Source organism: Acromyrmex echinatior, chromosome 10 (assembly GCF_024713525.1).
Source record: "Acromyrmex echinatior isolate Ae372 chromosome 10, ASM2471352v2, whole genome shotgun sequence".
Classification (NCBI taxonomy): domain Eukaryota; kingdom Metazoa; phylum Arthropoda; class Insecta; order Hymenoptera; family Formicidae; genus Acromyrmex; species Acromyrmex echinatior.
The window spans coordinates 13,969,038-13,992,723 of record NC_141861.1 but is presented as its reverse complement, the minus strand read 5'-3'; the positions used below and the strand labels follow the sequence as shown (position 1 = coordinate 13,992,723).

At 31.4% G+C, this 23,686-nt stretch overlaps 1 protein-coding gene across 14 annotated transcripts in view; it reads right to left on the bottom strand.

The window, feature by feature from the left end:
- The window catches only part of LOC105143768 (band 7 protein AGAP004871), a 364,599-nt gene that overhangs the window by 66,382 nt on the left and 274,531 nt on the right, over nucleotides 1-23,686 (bottom strand). For 2 of the 14 annotated variants that reach the window (XR_015546298.1, XR_015546297.1), the window contains exon 7: nucleotides 4,523-4,672. The exons of 7 other annotated variants lie outside the window; for them this stretch is intronic. Coding sequence is in view for 2 of the 7 variants with exons in the window: in XM_087410055.1 (XP_087266181.1) it covers nucleotides 6,181-6,252 (72 nt within the window). In the remaining 5 variants the exon portion in view is untranslated. Of the gene's footprint in view, nucleotides 1-4,522; nucleotides 4,673-5,387; nucleotides 6,253-6,379; nucleotides 16,081-23,686 lie in introns of those variants that run through there. 5 more of the 14 variants (XR_015546295.1, XR_015546296.1, XR_015546299.1 and 2 more) reach the window with 5 other exon arrangements.

Below are 23,686 nucleotides of genomic sequence, written 5' to 3'. Positions count from 1 at the left end.
GCTTGTCATTGAAAAAACGAAACGTTAATGAAACGTGCGCGAAAGGCTAAATATCGCGTCAGAGATCTCGTTCATATCAGTAGAGTGAAAGGTATCTTTGAGAAAGAATACGATGCTAAGTAGAGCGAGAAGATATTTCAAATTTACCATGTTCTCGATTGGCGAAACCTTCACGTGTACGAACTGCGAGATTTAGCAGACGAAATCATAGACGGTATTTTTTATAAGCAAGAATTAGCTCCAGTTGAGAAAAATTTAGAGAAAGAACAGTTTATCGTCAATCGCGTGATAAAGAGTAGGGGACGAGAGGCTAAGCAAGTGCTTGTTAGTTGGCGCGATTATCCCAGTAAATTTGATATTTGGATTCCGGCTTCGAATTTAATTTCTCTTCGCGATGGAGGAGGAACAATTTCTTCTGGTACTTCCAAGTAGTATGCATCATTTTTCGGATAATACAACATCGTCCTTTATCACGGAATTACCTCACTCTATAATGTTACACGAACAATGGGAGTTTGCGATAATCGAGATTCAATTTCCCTGTAACTTTTTACACGTACGTCATAACGAAAATGTGATCAGATTCGTCGATATTAATTCCGATGAGGGGAGACGAATAATGCGTTTACGGCAAAAGAAGTTACATTTCTAAATGGAATTTTCAACGACATCCTTGAGATTATCGACGCGATTAATATCGCGTGTAAAGTTGCTGAATCGCATTTTTATTTCGAACAGCACAAAGCGTCTGGCGGTAAAGTCTTGATAAATATGTATTAACTGTGATGAGAAGTGCAAAATGCTACATCATAAAAACTTTTCCGGTAATCTACTACGAATGCTAAGTTTCGCATCAACAATTTCCACAAATAATTATCCATTTTATCCAAAGCTCACGATACGTAAACCTAATTCGAATAAAACAGAAGAGAAAACTTTTCTTACTCATGGATTAAATAAGGAGACAGGAAAAACGACTTGCAGATGGTTACTGGAATAACGAATCCTGTAGTTTATGGCGCGATATCCCCGATAAAATGTTCGTTTATTGCGATATTTGTGAATCTTATGTACTAGGCGATGTACGTACGATGTACTTCTCTTTTCTGGGTAGTTCCGGTCGAGATACGCAGTCATAATTACGCATTTGGTGCAAATTTGATGAAGCATTTCTCATTTCCAAATTATATCCCATTGCGACGAACGAATTTTAGAACGATCGAAATAGATATAAGAGATAATCTTGGAAAAAAAATTCTATTCGAATTCGGAACGCTGACAGTGACGCTGCATTTTAAACGCAAACAATAACTTTCTTTTTTCCGTGTACGCTAGCGTGTCGGTAGTGACAGTCTTTAGTTAGAAACTAGCGATGGAATGAGGAGTATTTTGATGCTCGGGACATCGGTAGCCGAAGTGTTTTCGTCGGATCGCCCTATCAGCGCGGAAATGGAACTTTCTTAGTGGGCTATTTAACGAAAATACATATATCAAAAATACGTATTCTCGATGCCAGTTTATTCGTAAGAAGAGCAAAAATAAGCCCTGTGCTACTCACACACGCTAGAATGCTGAGTAAAACTACTGCCAAGTATTCCCTTACGAAAGTCGAAGTTAAAACTTTCACGATACATGCCGGCGTAGTGGGGGAATCGATAGACAATTCTCGAGCAGTTGCCAAAACGAATAATAGCTTTATCGATAACAAGGCGTTTAACGGCGATAGAAAATTAAACCTATTTAATTTCAAAAATTACGGAATAAATTTCTTTTCGCTGTACGTCAATGACATGCAAATTCCCAATAGTCGTTACAGCCAAATTTTTCGAAAGACGAGCCGCTCTACGTTGAAGCTTATCACACATTATTCTCGGGAACCGGCATTCACTTTTTGAATGAGGGTAATTCTATAAGTAAAGACGATTATGCCAACGACTACACTCTTTTCGCTTTCGATCTTACTCCAGATCTATCCAGACCTATCGCTAATTGTGCAGGGCATTGGAATCTCGTGAAACACGGAAGTTTACGATTAGAAGTGAGATTCAAAAAAACTCTTTCCGTGACTATTAATTGTATCATTTATGCCGAGTTTGATAACGTTTTAGAAATCGATTTTTCGTATCACGTCATTGTCGACTTTTCAGTTAGCCCTATGGTTTCCGCGAAAAAATTATTTTCTCCCACTACACATTTTTTTCTCATCTAATTGTCCGCAAGATGACGAAAAAGCTTCAGTCTTGTACATGACATTTTGTGACGTAAAACGAGTAGCGAAAATTTAAATATTATAATGGATGTAGTCATCGACATACAAGGTTTTCGTGATGTCGAAGAGAACTTTATTTCGAAAGAAATCGCGGTTCTTGCGATTAATGCAATGATCACCGGACACTGGATTATGACGCCACCTCATCTATTTGGCGATTTACCCGAGAGAGTAAGACGAGAAAACAACTGGCTTACACGAAATTATCACGGAATCGAATGGTTCGACGAAAACGTCAATCCTAAATACTTTACGATACAACTGCTAATTCATTACACGCCACGCACGCTACATCTAGCAGAGGAACAGGGGGAAGAGAAGGTATCTGAGTAATCTACTCTCCAGAAACGTATATAATCCTGAAGGAATTTTTCCGGCTTTCAGAAATTTACCAGATTTCGAAGAACGTGGACAGCGCTGTACGCATCACGGATTTCGAACCAACGTTGAATCACATTGCGCCTTACGCGACGCTTACAAATTGAAACGTTGGCTAACTATACGAAACAGCTGCAATTCGAGTTACGATAGCCTTCCCTCAGAAAATTGGAGCGAGACATCAAGAGCGAAAAAACAGACAGCGGAAATTTTTCAATTCAATTTAAAAATCAGAACCACGATATATCTCGCAACATCGAAGCGTGGAGGAAAAATATCGTGATAGAAAAGTCGGCCAAAAGCGAGGGCGAACAAGCGATAGACGAGGAGATAAAAAATCTTCAAAATTCGTCCTGTCAACCGGATCTATATCGACCGGATATAGATAATACTAACACTAGCGTTTCACAAACGTCAAATTTTGAGAACTCTATAACGCACATGACGGTAAAAGAGGTAAATTCTGAATTTGCACAAACATTTCCTCTCTCACGCATTCCGACAACGAGAAATGAATTCATTAAAAGTTTTAAATGCATTACATCTCAATGTTCGATATGCAGGAATCTATCCTACCGATTGATCTATCCTGCCGAGGGTATGGACGAGGTCGACTGCCATTGTCGCTAACACAGACGACCTGGCCAGCACTGGGTCGCCTTGTACATCGACGAAAATGGTAGGAACATATTTTGATAGTTACAGCTTGCCACCCTTGGACTCAATATTCCTCTTACGACTTCGCCAAAACTCCACCACGTATCGCTGGAATACGACGACGTTGCAGGGAATACTTTCTCAAACTTGCGGGCAATACTGCTGTGTATTTCTATATTGTGTAATGGTTATAATCTTAGCCAGTTTCTTAGTCTGTTTACTTCTGATTGTAAACGCAATGACCGATTGATCGTACAGTTATTTCAAACATTTTTTCTTCGTTGTAAACATAAAAAAATAAATTCTCATGCTATATGCCGTCATGTTCAATCGTCTACTCTTTTAAAAAGTAGAACGTATAACAAATATTTTATGTAATATTACATTTTTCTTTTAAAATAAACATTTCTAATTAAAAACGTAAAATAACTGTTTCTTACACCTAACCTTGTCCCTTTTTACATTAGTCATCTTTTCTCACGTATTTCAGATTTAGATAATGTTCATTAAAAACAAAATACAGAAAATTTTTTTTTTTTAATAATGTTCGAATCAACGCACCGACTACGACGTAGCATGCCAGCGCGAACTCGTTCATTACTGTTTTACCTCCTCTTTTTCCGTAATGAAAGCAAGAGTCCCGAAAATATTCGTAAAAATAGTCGTCATAAATAATAAGAATCCTTTCGCTAAAACACTGTATGCCGGAAACATTGAGCCGCTGCATCAAAAAATGATCTGCAGAACAAAAAACTGCCCTATTCATATCCCTTGCCCACACTTTCCCTCTCCCCCCGTAACGAAAAAAATGTCTCGGTTCCCATTTTCCTGGGTGTCCCGGGTGTCAATTCATCCCTACCGACACTCCCATTCTTCTCCAGTCGCCGCGTGGGCGACTATGGACAGAGCCAATCAGCGCGTGGGTAGTCATGGACCGGGTCAATCAAAACGCACCATTTAATTACCTTATTATTCACGCCCTCACATCATCGGCCAATCAGAGCGCGCCATTCTCAAACAGACACGCCTCTGGCGCCGGAGGTGAAGTGATGGGGATTTGTTTTGAACAAACAAAATGTATGTCCATGGCTGCCCATATACTACTTATAAAAATAACTTGTGAAAATTAAGTTGAAATTAATTTACTATTCAATTAATATATTAATTATCCAACTCTATCCAACTCTGCTTACTTACTATAAGGTAATTTTTACTTACGTTTTTCTTCCGTTAGTGCGAGAGCCTATATCGCCGCTGGTTGTAACGCAGGCGGCTGCGTCGCTGCTGGTCGTTGCGCGAGTGGCTGCGTCGCCGCTGGTGCTGGAGCGAGCGCCTGCATCGTTACTGATCCTGCGGGCGGCAGCGACCCTGAGAATCGAGCAATGATATCTTTTAATATATCGAGCCCTCAGCTCTTAGAATTGCTAATATCAAACTTTTGGAGTCATCCACTATTGAGCTAAAAAAAATCATAAAAAATAAATTTAGTATAATAATTAGTAAGATAAATATAGGAATTTTCTAACCCACGGATACAGCAATCAGCAGATGGCACTAGTGTCGCGCGGATGGGGAGGGCGAAGTCACAGATGCTGGGTTTAAGGGAGGAGGAAGCGCGTCATTGGAGTCCGTGTGTAGAGGGAAAGAGAGGGTTTGTTCCTTCTCTCTTTCACCCGTTGCGCTCTCTCTTTAAATTATAATCCTCTCTTTCCTATCCATTGTAGGATGCAGTTCTCTCTCTTCCATTCGTTGTAGTCTTATACTTATTATTAGCGCTCTCTCTTCCTTCCGTCGCGCTCTCTTTTGTTTTCTTCTTACACGTGATTTAATTAAATAGATATAGTATTTACGATTTTTAATATATACGATGATACGATTTAGAAACTAATTATAATAATATTTTTATGAATTTTTAATAATATAATCTAACACATATTATAATAATATTTTTTTTATCAATGTAATACAAATGGCCACGCACGCTTTCTTATTGACTAATTCAATATTATTGAACTACGAAGATATAAAGAAGAAGTGATGAAAATACTAAGGCTAAAATAATATTTTAGAAGAAAAGAATATATATTTTAACATACATTTATTTATCATGTAATGCAGTATGTACAATATAATCTAAACCATAGACTACTAGTTCACATTCTATAATAAAATTTTTATCATAAATTTTGTACAATGTTTGCAGCATCGTTTTTATTAGTAATACAATTTTATCTTAAAAATGACATAAAATATTCGAATTTCTTACTAACAACGTGCGCATATTGACTCACTTCATAGAATACATGTTCAACATATTGTTTAAGCTCAAATAAGAAATGCACAGTTATTGGTTTCATGTACAAACATGTCATTTAATGTTAACTTCACATTATTCGTATCATATATTTTAACAAGTTCCACATTTAAATCATGAATCGATGATGATGATGGAATTGCATTAATCGCTCGATATCTGCACGCCTCTCGATGAACGTCTTCCACGTAGCATGAGGTACGAATATGCAGTTGTCTCGATTATTACCAATTGCGCGATTATTACGCAATTTGCACATGAGATATATCCTACAACGATCCCAATGTCCAGAAATTTGTACGCTGTGGATGTCAATGCATATTTCCTTGTCAAAATACGAAGCATGTAGTGAGGTTTCTAAAATGTACTAGACGATGTTCGAGAAAATGCGCTTTGAGAAAAAGAAAACATGTAAATAGATCTTACAAAAATATATAACGTATAATACGTATAAACAAAATAGTTTATAAAATTAAATGAACTTACTTTTGCACGCCTCATCCTGAATTGGAACGTAATAGTTCATAGTTTGAGATATTTTATTTTCTCGGAGAACTTATAATTAGCAATAACTGTCTGAATTGTATTGAAGCTCTCTGAACGATTGATGCGGTAACGTTGCCCGAAGCTCTTCCTGATACACAATAAAAAGTATTTATTCTTATTTTATTTGTGATTAAATTAAATATATATAATGACGGTACATCACACATTCTCTATCCGCATTAATGATTCTTATGTACATTTCTCATAATATTAGATTATTTTTTGCCTTTTTATTTTTATTTTTATCACTTGCGATTCGTTTTGTACCTTTCTTTTTATTATCTGCGACTCGTTCTATACTTTTCTTATTATTTTTGATTTCTTATTCCTGTGGCAATTTTACATTAGATTTTGTACTTTCTAACAGAAACATGTTCGTCCTTAATCTACATACACAAGCCAGAAGAATACCTTGTTGTCGATTATAACTTCCTTATAACTTTCATTTTATATTGGAACGAGATTTATATTTGATACTGCGATCGAAAGCGAATTTTAATTTTTATATATTTTATTTATGTAATATTTCCATTGTTATTTTTGTTCACATTGAAAATGATCCAACAGAGATCGAAATGTTTGTTTTGTTTTACTTGTTACCGATCAAATTAAAGTTTATATTTTAACTTGATGATATGTTTTATTTATTAACTGTTCAAAAAATTCTTTTATTTTATGATAATTGTTTTAGGTTCGTAGCTCTTTGATATATTCTTTTCTTCTAAAATTATTTTAGCCTTAATATTTTCATCACTTTTTCTTCATATCTTCGTAGTAGTATTGAATTAGTCAATAAGAAAACGCGTTTGGCCATTTATATTTCATTGATAAAAAAAATATTATTATTATATGTGTTACTAAATTATATCATTAAAAATTCATAAAAATATTATTATAATTAGTTTCTAAGTATCATCGTAAATATTAAAAATCGTAAATACCATATATTTAATTAAATCACGTTTAAGAAGAAAAAAAAAGAGAGCACAACGGAAAGAAGAGAGAGCGCTAATAATAAGTAGAGTGCAACGGATAGAGGAGAGAGAACTGCATCCTACAATGGATAGGAGAGAGAAGACAATAGTTTAAAGAGAGAACAAGTGAAAGAGAAAAGGAACAAATCCCCTCTTTCTCTCTAACACGGACTCCGATGACGCGCTTCCCCTTTTCTCAAACCCAGCATTTGTGACTTCATCCTCCCCATCCGCGCGATATAGCCATCTGCTGGTTGCTATATCCGTGGGTCCCTATACTTATCCTACTATAATTGAATATATAAATTTTATAATAAATTTATAATAAATTATTGTCTCCACTTACATGTTGTCGATTTCGCCATTATTTCTTCTTTTGTTTTTCACGGATCATGACGGTAACATGGTGGAATTATAAAAGATAAGCTATTCCTGTGGATGCGCAATAGCACACTCATCTAAAATAGTGGAAAGCGGATAGCCAATCATGGGAAACCCATTCTATGAAAATCCAATATGGCTGTATTTACAGTTTCGGAGCATAGTATTATTTTATAAATGGATTCTTCGTGATTGGTTGACAAGATATGTTCTCCTATCCTTTGTCGCCATTATGCGCAATAGCTTACCTTCTATAGTTCCATCATGGACGATGATAGTTTGCGCGTATCTAGAAACGCAATCGTTCACTTAGCTGGCTGAATGGTTTATTCCGTTAGATCAAAGTCACGAACTAAATATATGGACCTGTATTCAGAACGCGCTCACAATGATGTTAGCGCGCTAACATGCTATAATTTACGTTACGCATACTATAGAATTTCTGAGATAATATCTCGCATTTATCGAGATATTATTTATAAAGTGCGTTCTGAGTATGGGCCATGGTTATAGAGGCCTAATGAGCAGCGTGAGATTATTAGTTATATAATTTATGATCATAATAAATGTTATTGAATATAGGGATTTATGATATGGCGATTATTGCGCTGATAGCGCGTTTGCTAGATATAGTCATAGGTCGCGTTCAGCAGACTCAATTGTTGCGGAGCAGATCAGTGAATTGTGTTGAATTTTAATTGCTTTTTTGTAGTGATTTTCAGAAGGTCTTCATTAATAAAAGGTACTCCAACACGTTTTTTCATAAATGTTTTATGTTAAATTTAATTATATAACTTCTTAAAAAGAGTGACCGCGAAAATCGCCCGTTTTTTGGGTACTCAATTTTGGAACTGAACTGTGTGCCAAAAATTTTATCTTATATTCAGATATTAATCACAGAAAGGTTTAAAGATGAGGTGAAAATTATTATCAGAACAGAGAGGGATGGAATCAAACGGATTTTTGCATAGATAGATGTAATATGTGACCCTGCAGCTATGATTGTTACCTCATCCTGAAACTTCTTTGTAATTAATATTTCAATGCAGTATATTATTTGGCACATAATTCAGTCAAAAAATTGAGAGCCTAAAAAATGGACAAAGAAACTTCTTTTTTGAAGTCATTTTTTATATTTGTATATGTAAATGTATTATAATATGTTATAATGATATAATTTTATTACTGTTGTATTGATACAGGTGAAGATTCTGAATATTTCGATACTAACTTTTTGTGCGAAATATCGTGCAAAAACGTGAGTATTAATATTAATTTTATGAATAATAATAACGATGTAACATCTTCCTTTAATATAAGTGAAATGTTTAAGATTTTTAGTAGACCACCTGTATATTACATGTGCAATAAAATATATACTTAAATGAAAATTATTGCATTAGCAAATAGATCTCTTGTACAATTATGTAGTTATACATACAGAGTGTTTCGAAATTAGTGATAAGTCTTTCGTACAGGGGCAGAATGGAAACTAAACTGAGAAGAAAAGTCCTCTATCATTTTGCAATTTTTGCAATAGTTAACAAGATATTTATTGCTAAAAATTGCCGAAAATTGGTCTTTGATAGTTTTTTACTCAAACTAGTTTTTTACTATCAACTTTATAGAAAAACTGCAAGAGACGAAAATTGTTTGTTTTCTTCTCATAGAACTCCAAGAATTTTTTCAGAATTTTTTCATATCGTATTTTCTTGTGTTGGTAAAAATGAGAAAATGTAGTGATAAAAAGTTGATGAAAAATCAGAAAAAAATAAACAATTTTCATCTTTTGCAATTTTTCTAATCACTAATTTCCAAACACCCTGTATAACATTAGTAATACAATATATTAAACTTGTATTTTCTGTAGTTACATTTTCTATAAAGAAAAATAATTTAATTTTGAAAAATAATATTTTAATTGTTAAAAAGTTATTAATTTATCAGGTGTTTTACTAATGATTATTTTATACATATGTGTACTGAAGTATTATAATTTACTTTAAAAATGGATAATCTTAAATAAATACATAAATTTTATTTACTAATGTGTTTACTATATGTGACTACATAATAACTATGTATAAGAGATTTCTTTAATACTATTGCACATTTGTAATGTACAGAGTATTCCACTTAAATTGAAAATTTTAATAATTTAAAGATAAATTTAAGAAAAACGTTAAAGGAAGAATTTCATCGTTTAACGGGACAATTATTCAAGGTTACTTTTTTAATGGTCATTTTTTTAATGGAATTATATAATCTTTCTTTAATATAATATTAGGTGTTGGAATTAATTCGTAGCGTTTTTAATGAAAGAATGTTATTTATTTCACATGAGCATTAAAAAATACATTAATGAAAGTACTTCCCATCACTTGTAAAACGCTACGAATTAATTCCAACACCTAATATAATTCAATTATTCCGTATATAAAAGTATTAAAGTATATTTATCGAATTAAAAAGTCATTAGTTTACAAGATACTTTATTCTAGTATATACATACAGGGTGTCTCATAATTCTTAATTAATATTTTAGAGAATGAAAGAAGATAAAATTGTGAACAAAAGTTTCTTTTCCACTTTTGACTCAAATCATTATTTACCGAGTTATTAATGATTAAATTTGATCAATCAAAGATAGCGTGCAGTCAGAGTATGGAGGAGCATAGTTCTAATTTTTCACATTAATCAGTAAATAGGTAAATACATAAATAAATAAAATAAAATAATATAAATAAAATATTTATTTAAAATAAAATAAAATAAGTAAATAAAAATAAAAATTAATAAATAAAATTAAATAAAATATTTATTTAAAATAAAATAAAAATTAGGAGTACAAATTAGTTCGGTTCATTTTTTTGTGTTAAAAAATGCATTTATTTCAAAACAAAATGAATGAACAGATTAATTAAAGTATTGTCCATTACTAGCTACTACTTTTCCCCATCTCTCAGGCAATTTTCGAATTCCATCTCGAAAAAATGACTTGTCTTTTGGAGGCGATCCAATTTTGGCGATCAATTTTCGATTTTTGCGAAAGAAGTGAACCGATGACTTGCCAAATCGTGCTGCATCCTTCAGAACAACCAGTAATCAGAAGGAGCAATGTCCGGAGAATACGGCGGGTGCGGTAAAACATCTCATTTGAGCATTTCCAAATATTTTTTTACGACTTTAGCGACATGAGGCCGAGCGTTATCATGAAGAAAAATAACTTTATCATGTCTTTGTTCGTATTCCGGCCGTTTTTCTCGCAATGGACGGCTCAAACGAATCAATTGTAGCCGATATCGATCGCCCGTAATGGAATCCAGGTTTCAGCAGCTAATAGTAAACAACACCCTTTTGGTCCCATCAGATACAGAGCATGATCTTTGAACCATGAATGTTCGACTTTGATGTTGATGTTGAGGTCGATGGCAACGATTGACTGGGCTTAGCATAGTATTTTTTCTTCTTGGGGTTGTCGTAGAATATCCACTTCTTATCTCCAATCACAATCCGATGCAAAAAACCTTTTCTTTGTTGTCTTTGAATCAGCTGTTCGCAAGTGAAAAATCGCTTTTCAACGTCTTTCGGTTTCAGTTCATAAGGCACCCAATTTCCTTGTTTTTTTAATTATTCCCATGGCTCTCAATCGTGCAGAAACGGCTTGTTGAGTTACTCCCAATGATTCTGCAAGCTCCTCTTGCGTTTGACTCTGATCTTCTTCGAGTAATGCCTCTAATTCTTTGTCTTCGAATTTTTTTGGCTGTCCAGAGCGAGGCTTGTCTTCAACGTTGAAATCTCCATCCTTGAAATGTCGAAACCATGATTTATCAGTTGGAGCAGTGTCACCATAAAAGCATTCGATGGGCTTCAGCTACACTTTTCTTCCAATTAAAGCAAAATTAGAACCTCCCGCAAATGCTGCTTGATTAACACAAAATTCGACATTTCAAACACAGTAAAAATCAAGGTTTTTGTATGAAACTCAAAGCGATATAAACTGAATATTATTAGCAGATGTCTAACCTCTCTGAAAACGCCAAAATCATTTGTCACTATGAACCATTCACAACAGCCGGAACCATCTTTTGGAAAATGAACCGAACTAATTTATACTCCCAATAAAATAAAATTAGGCATTAATGTTGCGACAGATTATCATTTCAGTTTATGCATTGCAAGTTCCACTGTGTTCGGCTTTGATATATTCAATGTATATGGTCTCGATGAATCTAACATTTAATTTAATAAATTACATCAATTATTGTCATTCATTATTTTTTATTTTCTTGCTACTAGAAAAATTTTCTTATTTTAAGCTTATCTACAATGTGCTCTTTGTTTCCTGTTTCTTGTTTTTTACCTGTTGCTTTTATTTTCCTTTACAACTGTTTTATTGACAATTGTACTTCTTGCTACGTGTTTATTATTTCTTCTGAAGTTCGTTAACTTTTATCTCGTGCGACATAAAACAAAAAACCGGATAAAAAGCAAAAAGACAAGATGTAAAAAATAGCAAAGAGCAATAAACAGAAAACAAAAATCACATCATAGAATAGACTTTAGAAAGAGGGTATGCGGGAAAGTTGAAGGAAAATTTTACTTATTTAATTTTTATTAAATGACGATTGATAATAAAATTAATTGCTTAATTAGTAGATATTTATTTATTAAGTTCTTCGATCATATCTTGAATACATCAAATAATTAAGGGAAGAAGTTAAGAAATTTTAAACAGCATGCTGAACACAGTCGGACTTGCGACACAATCATAAACTGAAATAATACTCTATTGATGACTACGTTAATGTCTGACTTTATTTTATTTTAAATAGATTTTATTTTATTTTAATATATATTTTATATGCTTATTTAGAATAAAATTTCAGGAGAATATTTACATAGTAAGCGTGAGGAATCCTATAGCATACTCCAGCTGCGCGCTATCTGATTGATCAATTTTCATCAATCGTTAATAGGTGTATTTAGTACAACGATCATTCCTGAGCATTCATTAAGTTTTTGCATCTGATTGATATATTTCGTTAGATTTAAAAATATAGACCAAACAGAATCAAGAGCTCACTGAGCGGTCATCATACTGAATGCACCCAATAATTCGGTAAATAATGGTGAAGTCAAAATTGGGAAAAAAACTTTTAGTTCGTAATTTCATCCTCTTTCATTCCCTGAAATATTAATTAAGTTTATATAACAGGTAAATTTTTTATATTGATTTCGGATAAGTACAAATTTTCTATTAATTTGGATAAACACAAATTTTCTAATTATACACAATTTATTAAGAAAATGACAATTGTGAAATGTCACGAGATGAGTTATAGTTTTTTTAAAAGGGAGGAATAATTAAAAGTGTAAAAGGATTAGAATGATAGGTCTTATTTTTTGAAAAAAATTGTAATGCTTGAGCTTAATAATTATTTAAATACAAGCACTTCTTCAGAATGCGCAATTTTTTGAATTTATTTTATCCTTCTGTATTGCTAATTATCATAAACAATAATGAATATGTACATGTTTTTGATAAAAAAAATGTACCTCATCTTTTGTAAATATAAATATTTTTTGAATGCTTCTTCAATTCTGCATCTAATTCAATTTCTAGCTCTGCGCAAGTAAAATCTTTATCAATTTGTTGTTGCTGCACATTTAATTTTTCTTTATTTAAAAATGGATTTTTCCAATTATTAGATATATTTTTTGTGAAAATCATAAATAAATACTATAATATAATTAATAAATACGCATCGTATGCTCCAACATGCTCCCATCTGCTATTATAGCAGGAGGGTAAGAATAAGTAGGAGCATGCCGAGTAAAAAATTTTTCATGCATGAATATGTATAAATATGTATAAATATACATAATTTTATATGAAATATGTCCACACATACAAACTTTTTTCTTTTGTAAAATTACTTTGTAGTATATTAGATAATAGAAATAACAATAGTAATGTGAAAACGTTAAAAATAATTAAAAGGATAATTCTTATACTATTTATTTTAGAATAAAAAATCAAGTTTGAAGAAATTAAAAAAATTACTTATGTATAATAAAACTATAATAAAATTATGCATAATTATGTATGATTTTCCAATCTAAAAGGAATAATGCGAAAATTATCCCTTTAATTATTTTTTATGTTATCACATTACTATTGTTTATTTCTATTGTGTACACTAATTGTTTGAATATGTATGCACATATATCATATATGATTATAAGTGTTTATAAATATTTATGTGCAGGGTGGGCCATCTATTGGTACGTTTTTGAATTTCGTCGTATGGCAACACCGAACGAGCTACAGACCCGAAATTTTGACAGTTTATTAGTCATACCGTCCGCGGCACGAAACAACATGTTTTCTCTTGAAGAGCGTTTTGAAATTTTAAAAACTTATTTTCAAAGTCAGTGCTGTGTCGCCGAAACTGTACGAATTTTGAAAAGAAATATGGATCGTGATAGAGCACCCACCGAAGGAGCTATACGCAAATTGGTGAGGAAAGTTCGTGAGAAAGGGATGTTAGTGGATGACATTATATTACGACTGTTTTGAGTGAAATTGGCGCCGAGGTAGTCCAAAATGTCATTAATAATTGGGGTGACCGAATGGCATACTGTAAGGCCAGTAGAGGGAGCCACATGAACGAAATCGTTTTTCATTCTTGACGCGGATACTTTTAGCTTCACAACAAAAAAAAAATTAATAAAAAATATCAATGTATGCTCATTTGATCGCATTTTTAAAAACGTACCAATAGATGGCCCACCCTGTATGTTTATACATATTTTTTATTATGTTTATGTATATTAATATATGAAAAATTTTTTACCGGATGTTGAAGCATGCAACGCGAACAAACTTCGTTATAAATAGATCAATACTATTTATCTTCTGAAAAATTAATTACTAATGTGTTTTTTACATTTATTGGTTCTTTTTTATTAATCCTTTATAATGTCTCTTTTCATCACTCTTTTTATTTCTTTTGCCTAGAATATTACTTTCAGTAGAAATTACAGGTAAGTATTTATTACTGAGTTATTCTCTCTCTCTCTCTCTCTCTCTCTCTCTCTCTCTCTCTCTCTTCCTCCCTTCTCCCTCCCTCCCTCGCTCCCTCCCTTTCTTCCTCTCTCAATATAAGTCTTCTGTGCTCCGATATAAGATTGCCGTGTGCTGATAGAGTGCTGTGCGTTTGTAAAGAACGGGTGCTATGCGCCTGCGAAGATCGGATGCTAAAATAATACTTTAATGTTCCTATTAAATTTATTACATTTTTTTGTTAAAGATGGAATAAAAGGCACCGTAAATCATGATAAAACGATTGATGTATCAATGTTATTATTAGCTCGATCAATCAGTGCTGCACTTCTGACTCTGATGTTATTTATTAATTATGTCAAAGATAAATTTAAGTGAATAATCATTATTCAGTAAAATGTTTATTATAAGTGTTAAATTTTTCATGTAGAATTCAGAATCCGATAGTAAGGTAGCTCTATCCATCAAATTGATAATTACATCCTCTTTTTGAGATAATGGATAATCAGAGAAGAAATTTAAAAATCTCCCCGCGAAACTAAGTTTATGATACCAGTCAAAAATTAAAAGATTATTTTTAATCGTCATTTTAATGTTAAGAAAATTTAGTAAATTATCACTAACCTCTAGAGTTTTAGACACGGGTGGAACGAATTAAAACATTCCAGAAAAGTATCAACCACAGATGATAACACTGCAGCGCATAGGTCATCGACACATCGATAATAGAAAAAAAAACATTATTCTTAAACATACTTATCTTCTCTAATCTTTGCATTATCAAATTAGCGATAATAGGTGACAAAGGAGAGCCGATAAGCTTGCCAAAATTCTGTTTGTAAATAATATTATTAAATAAAAAATAAGAGGAATCCAAAATTACCCATGAGTATATAATAATTATTAAAAAAACAAAGAACATAAAAAACCACAGCACAGGTTGTCGGTTGTGATGATTAAAACTTTATTCAATAATGAATTATTCAAGCGTTAATCAATACCCATATCAATAAATAAGCAATTAAATGTTTCGGCCACAATCTGGCCATCTTCAGTAATTAAACATCCTTTCAAAACGAAAAAATTTTTTACATTCAGTCGAAATAAGTACATCGGTCGTATGTTAAAATAGATTAAAAGTGTTCTTATTAATCAAACTATATAATAATCAAACTCTAACCCAACCATGGTACATTAAGGAAGAGTTTAAAAATTACTTATTATTCATAAAAACGTTTTCATTAATAACTTTTTAATGAATAACGAGCGATGGAAAAGGTGAGTGACCTTGACTTCCTTGAGAATCAAGGTCATTTGGAGCAGGCTGTGTAAAGGTGAACATTTACCAAGATCACTTTTTCTCGATATCTCGAAATGTAGCTCTTTTAGAATAAAAAAACTTCATACAAAATATTCTTTCATCTGAGTGTTTATTTTGCCCTCTATGGATTACGTGCGGGGCCCGAATTCTTCTTCTTATTCTGCTATTTCACTATAACGTAATAATTTTAGAAATAATCTGTATTTATTTTTGGAAAATTTACATTCCATATTACTATATTTTTTCAATTTACAATCCTTAAAATAATCTATTAAAAAAAAGAAATATATATATATACGCCAAATGCATAAAAAGGTACGAAATATTACATTCTTCTTTAACCAAAAACAAAATACGAAATAAATACCAATATTTTATTACGCCAGACACATAAGATGGACTGAAAGTTATCAACTGGATTATAATGAAAGAAAAAAACAGGATGTGCCCGAGTTGCATTAATTGCACTTCTGTGAATATATTACGAAAATATAAAAATAGTATACGTATATATATATATATATATGTGTATATATATATTATATATATATATATATATTGTGACGTGACAATTTTTGTCCGTTACTGTCGCAAACCGTCAGCGAAATCGCGCATCCTTCTGGCTCGGAGAACGAGCGCGCACACGAGCGCCCGGACACGCAGATCGTATTGTTTCATATATTTGCTTGTTTCATATATTTGCAGTGACTTGTTTACTGACGAATGTTTATCGTTGTTGTTTATCGATGTTGATCGCTGTTTATAAGAGAAGGGACTTTTAATATTCATAATTTTCATTTCTAGATGAAAATCCACATGTGTACAACATAAGAAGTTATCAACACAAATTTAGCATTAAGCCTGTAGGCTGGCATGTACAAGAATTCTGTGGCAAGTATTATTTTTAATAAATGCACCTCACATGTTTTACTTTATTATACTACATATTAAAAATTGAAGCATTGGAAGCATATATACAATAATTCATAGTTATGTTTGTCTAGAAAATTATTTAGCCGATTGATATTTTTAAAAGTTGCTATTTTATAGTTGCGTTTACATTTTCACATTTCGTGTATAACGTTACATATTTTTTTTTAAATTGCGTAATAATTAATGATAATTAATTGTGAAAAAATTATATTAATAATTCTAAAAAAATTATAATAACAATAAGATATCTATACAGATTGGACCATTCCAACTTCCTATAAGAGTTGACAATGCAATTTATAGTGATTTCCTTCCCGAAGAATTGCCCGAATTACTTAAGGATATATCATTGAAGGAATGACGAGTTATGTGGTTTCAACACAACGGAGCACCTCCACACAATGCAAGAGGCACGCGGGAAGTTTTAAATAGAAAATTTCCTGATATATGGATTGGCCGCGGAGGTCACCAGATCTAACTTCGTTTGATTTTTTTTTTATAGGGAACAATAAAAGAATACGTATGCCTATTGATACTATCCAAGAAAGAATTGAGTAATTGTATCCATGAAGCATTTGCAACATGATTCAACGATTGAGAGAGAGTTTTATCAAACGTGCTCAACTTTGTGTTGAAGTGAGTAGTAGCTATTTTGAACACCTATTATAAAATTTTAATTTTTAATAATATAGCTTATATAGTATAGCTTATTACTTACTTCGGTTTTTTCACTTTATTTTTTCCCTTTTCTATCCTATCGTAATTCGGAATTTTGTTCATTTCATTTCTTAGATCTAAAATATTTATTTATATCAAATGCGTATTTCAAATGTAAATTTTTTTTAATGTTGTTTGTGACAGAAAAAAAGTTTTGGAAACATTTGTCGATTAATATTATTAATATTATTTGTTTGGATAATTTAATTAATATTGATTTTATTTACAAATTTGTTTATTACTTAAAACATATTATATAATATTTCAAAAATCCTTTGTACTGATATAAATGACGTTGTACCAAATTTGCAATTGACATTACTCTCCATCAATTGGATCAGACTCAATTTAAAAATACTGCAGTAAATGTTAATATTTATTTACAGCAAATGCGTATTTCAAATGTAAATTTTTTCTAATGTTATGTGTGACAAAAAAGAAATTTTAGAAACATGTGTCGATATTTTTAATATTATTTGTTTGGCTAATTTAATTAATATTGATTTTATTTACAAATTTATTTGTATTATACAGAGATTTTACCAAACTCATTTGGTCCGTTTAGTCATCAAAGCGTTTGCGCGGTCAACTGCTTAGCTGCGCCGCTTATGACGGCGCCAATTTCATGTGCTCTGTGGTTGGACATTATCTGGCTCATCGTTGAAAAACTATTGAGTACCACAACATTTTGCTATTGACATTTTCGACTCACTTTTTCATGAGGAATATGTACATGTCGTCCCGTGCGATTAATTTGGATCAATCTGTATATACTGGGTGTTTCCTCTGACTTGATCATTTAAAATATCTCCGTTGTTTTTGATGATATAGGAAAATATTACGGGAGAAAGTTGTTCAATTGTGGAAGGGACACATATTATGATGAGCAACAAATTGTTCTCAACGTCATAGTTTTTGAGATTTCAAGATCATCACGATTTTTTTTAATGGAATAGCATATTTTCATTAATGTGGTTCAGTGCTCGGAATTAGTTGCCCATTTCCTCGAGTCTCGAATAGTAGTGGGGATCGCCTCAAGAATCTACCCGAAATGGGCAACTAATTCCGAGCACTGATGTAGTTCATAAAAAAACAAATTCAACCTTATGTCCTTTAGATGATCTTGGACATAAAAAAATCAGTTATATAGAAAAAAGAAGAATTAGCATACTTAAGTATTTTCAATGAAGATATTTATTTACTTTAGTTCAAAAGATGTTCGAAATGACTGCCAACTTCTATACATTTTTGAATGCAATAAATAAATGATGTTTTTGCATTTTCAATGATTTCCGGATGATTTTGATTGATGTCGATACATGCACGTCAAATTCTTTCTTGCATGTTAATCCAGTGTAGTAGGAATATTAATAAATAACAATAAACTCGATTTTTTAAGTATTCCTATAGAAAAAAGTCAAGTGATGTATGGTCTAGCGACTGAGCCGGCCAATAAATTCTATCACGACTAATCCAGCGATTGGAAAACATTCTATTAAGCACATTGTGTTGTAAATAAGTGCATTATGTGGTTGGACAACCATTCTGCTGTAACCACATTCTAATACAGTGGCTCAATGGAACTTCATCTAATAATATATATAACTCATCTCTTAAAAAATTTGCATATTTTTTAATATTTAAATTTCCTTAAAAAAAAATAAATCAATAACGCGATTTCCAATAATATCACACCAGACATTTACACTTTATGGCAGTTGATGTATTTGTCGAAGTCAATGTGGATTGTCAACGGTCCAAATAATGTACATTATGTGTATTTAACTGTCCATGATTTGTAAAAGATGATTCGTATGTAAACAACACATAATCGAAGAATTGTTGATCAATCTCCAAACTGATGTAGGGCTCATTCGCAGAATCTTTACCTATTTTAAAAATCGTTATCACCAAGAGATTGATATAAGCATATGCGATAAGGATGAAAATTATAGCGTTTCGACATTTTCTAGACACTTTTAGCAGACAAATTACATTGAGAAGCGATTTATCAACAACTATTGTAATATGTGAATTGTTAGTTATTACCGCCAAAAAAAGGTTTCCGCTTCTTTGCCACATTTTGTCTTCTGACGATTTCTTTCAGCTTGATGGACACTGCCTGATTCGCAAAATGACTTAATTTTATCACATGTATCTGTATGGACAGTGACGATCAGGATATTTTTCCGTATACAATTGTGTAGCTCGCACTGAGTTTCGAGGTTCTCTTACGGAGAACCACTGAGGTTCTCCGTAAATTAAAACCATTTCTATTTTTTCTTTTAAAGTATACGTTTTTTTCTTGATATTGCAGAAATGCGTATGATGCTGAAACAACTACTTAATGCGATGTCAAAACTACACTAAATGTCTTTAAGTATTTATGGTGATTCTTGTTCCTAGGTAAATGTTTGTAAACATATTGTGAAATGGACACAACTTTGCGAGCTAGCACAAGTAATGTTTACAATCATCCACGACAAAAAGACGAAAACCTTTATTTTGATGGCAGTAACTAACAATTCACATACATCATCAGTTGTCGACAAATGATTCCAGGATGATAGTTATCGAGTTTATTGTGATATTCCTACAACACCGGAAAACATGCAAGAAAGAATTTGACGTGCATGTATCGACATCAATCAAAATCACCCGAAAATTGAAAATGCGAAACAATCATTTATTTATTGTATTCGAAAATGTATGGAAGTTCAATGACAATCATTTTAAACATCTTCTAAATTGAAGCAAATAAATATCTTCATTGAAAACACTTAAATATGTTAATTCTTCTTTTTCCCATATAAATGTGATGTTTTTATGTCCAAGATCATCTGAAGGACAACATATCATATATAATTGAATTTGTATTTTTATGATCTACATTAATACATTAATGAAAATAAGCTATTCCATTTAAAAAAATCGCGACCTTGAAATCTCAAAAACTATCTTGAGAGAAATTTTTTGCTTATCATAATTTTTTGTTTTCATCTTCCAATCGAATAACTTTTCCCTGTATTTTCCCGTATCATCAAAGACAACGGAGATATTTTAAATGATCAAGTTAAAGGAAACACTCTGTATAATATATAAAATGATTTGATGTTTAATCGTGAATCATAATGAAAATATTAAGTAAAATATTAAATAAAATATAGTAAATAAAATATTAAGTAACTATTAATAAAAGATAAAGAAATTCTTGAATTTATTTATAAAGGGATTTTAATACTTCGTTTCCGTCTAAACTAAAAATTTTTTTAAAAAATTTGAATTAGATGATCAGTTTTTGTAAACAAAATCAAAACACATCAACTTGGTCTGGAAACACTTGTTTCCAAAAAAGTTGGAAGTAGTGAATAAATTAGGAGTTAATGATGAATACGACAGAAAGGAATGTTCAATTGTGATGGAAAATTATAATAAATTATTCACAAAGAACAAACACAATCTGTTCCGCAAATTGTGAACGATTACCACCGTCAGTTTTCCGAATAAAAAAGAGACATTGTCTAAAAAGTTATTAAGACTGTAAGTTCTGTAATAATAATCTATATAATATTTGTTAATTAATAATTACTTTAATTCATAGAATTAAGATAAAATAAAATATTTTATTATTATTAAGTTAAAATGGTCTAAATTTTTCTCAAAAATAAATTATTTGTTAATCTTAGCATTTTATGTCAACGATTTTTAATATTAAAAAAATTTTTTTAGAATTTATATTAAAAATTTTCTAAAATAACTCTTTAAACTTAAAAATCAAGAATATGTACTGCATTATTGTGCCTCTCTTAATTAAAAATATTCAAGTCAATTAAAAATAATCATTAGTAATTTTATTTTATTTTATTTCTTGTTTTTTTTTTACTTTTTTTGAAAACCGTTTGTTATACGAAAAAAAATGAATAGAATATAAGAGGTGTTCCTTATTCATATTATTATTCTACAACTTTGTTTGAAACTCTTTTTGATATATTCAATAACTTAAAGGATATTCATGAAAATCAATTTTTTTCGCTTTATAATAAAGTTCAGGATCGGAGGCACGTTTTTTTTCTGATCCGATCGAGCTGCAACACGGATTGTTTTTTTTTGTTTTCCTGAAATTGATACTATTTTCGAGGGCGCCACAAAGAATATTTGAAAGTCAAAAATAAGAGCCATCCTAATATATACTGGGCGAATCACTTAAAGCTGTCTATCCGAATAACACTCACAATTTTGGAGATAGGAAAAAAATTTCACATGAAAGCGGAACGGTTTCAAGATGACGTATTTTGGTCATGTTGTGTTTTTTCTAGATGGAAACGTCAAAAAAATATGAAGGTCACCTCCATTTTTTTTAAATGAAGTTGTATAATGTTTTTACGCAATATGATTTCTCTAATTATTTACAGAAAAAAATAAATTCCTGATTCACGTATATATTTTTTTCTTAAATGCTATTTATTTTCATTTAAATATAAAATGTTCTCTTCAATTATAAATGTTTACTGACATCAATAATAAATAGATTTATGCGAAATATATTTTATTCTTAAAATTGTATTCTTGTTTCTAAAATCATTATATGGTTCTAACAAACTTAATCGCATTATTTATAAACTATTCTTACATTAAGAATTACAAAGTTGAAAATTCGCCAGCAGGCGGCAACACTGTAAGGGCCCCTCAGTAATATCAAGATGTCGGAAATGCCATGGGTGTAGTGAATGACGATTGGTAATGGTTTTGCGAATAAACTATTGCATTTATGGAACATACTTCTAAATGTAGTTCAATCTTTAAGGGATCTTTAAGGATTCAATCTTTAGTGGATCAAATACTCGTTCTAATGTTTTTGTCAGTTATATTGCAAACGGGATGCGCGAACAACCGGCCGACTTTGTCAAAGCGATGTGACAAAGAGGCGGTTGCCTATACACGCGGATTTTTCTGCGGCGCATTCGCGGATCTGCTATTCACAATTAAATGGGTAAGATGACCAATGAATCGCCGCGGCGGATCTGCCTGTATAGCAGCCAGTGTTCTCTGTCATTGAGGTTGATCGTATGTTTGCATCCTTATTTGCAATATGACTAACGGAGGTATTGATAAAACAGTCTTAGCATTTCACTTACCTTTGAGCTACATTAGGAGAAAGTATAATTCAAGTTTGATTCAGTTTTTCCTTGGAAGCTTGTACCCCATGCACATTAGGAGGCATGCTACAAATGTGGCACTTCATTTACAAAGTTATTGTCATTTACTGCAGCATTGATTTTTATCATCATGATGTTACTGGAAAGCATACTGGGGATTTGAAATAAGTTGACAAAAGGCATCATTGAAAAAAAAGTAATGCTAATATAAGCATATTTAGGGTTGAACGAGTGTAACTTTATCTTCTTTTATTGAAATAAAATTTGTCTTGAACTAAGAATAAAATTTATTTTAAATGAATAATTTATTTTTAGTCGTAAATTGTTTATTCTTAGTGTTATTTTAAATATAAAATATTCTTCTCTAGATTAAAGCATTTATCCATTTCTTTAAGAATTCATTTTTTGTGTGTGTTCTGCATATGAAAGTATTAAGTAAAGATATTAAAAAGCCAATAGTTTATGAGATATTTTATACTTTATTCAGGCAAATATTAATATAAAATATTAAATGACTGGTAAATTGTTAATTTTTTAACGAGATGAATGGTGGAAAAAAAACACATAATTGCTTATTTAAAAAATTATTTTGCATACATATTTTTTTTAAGCAATTATGTGTTTTCTTTCCATCAATTGCTTCAACTCATTGCTTCAACTCATTATTCTATTCATAAAATATTAAGGTATTTTTAAATACGATTAAAAAATTAATAGTTTACGAGTCATCAATATTTTATGTCAATATATATCAGAATCAAATATAAAATATTTCATAAATTACTGGTTTTTTTTATATCTCTACCTTAATACTTTTATATGTAAAAGAATTAGAGGAATATATTATATTACGTAAAAAAATTGTAGGTACAATTCCATTTTAAAAAATAGAGGTGACCTTCATATTTTTTTGGCGTCTTCTAGGAGAAAAACAATATGATCAAAATACGTCCCCCTTGAAACCGTTGCAT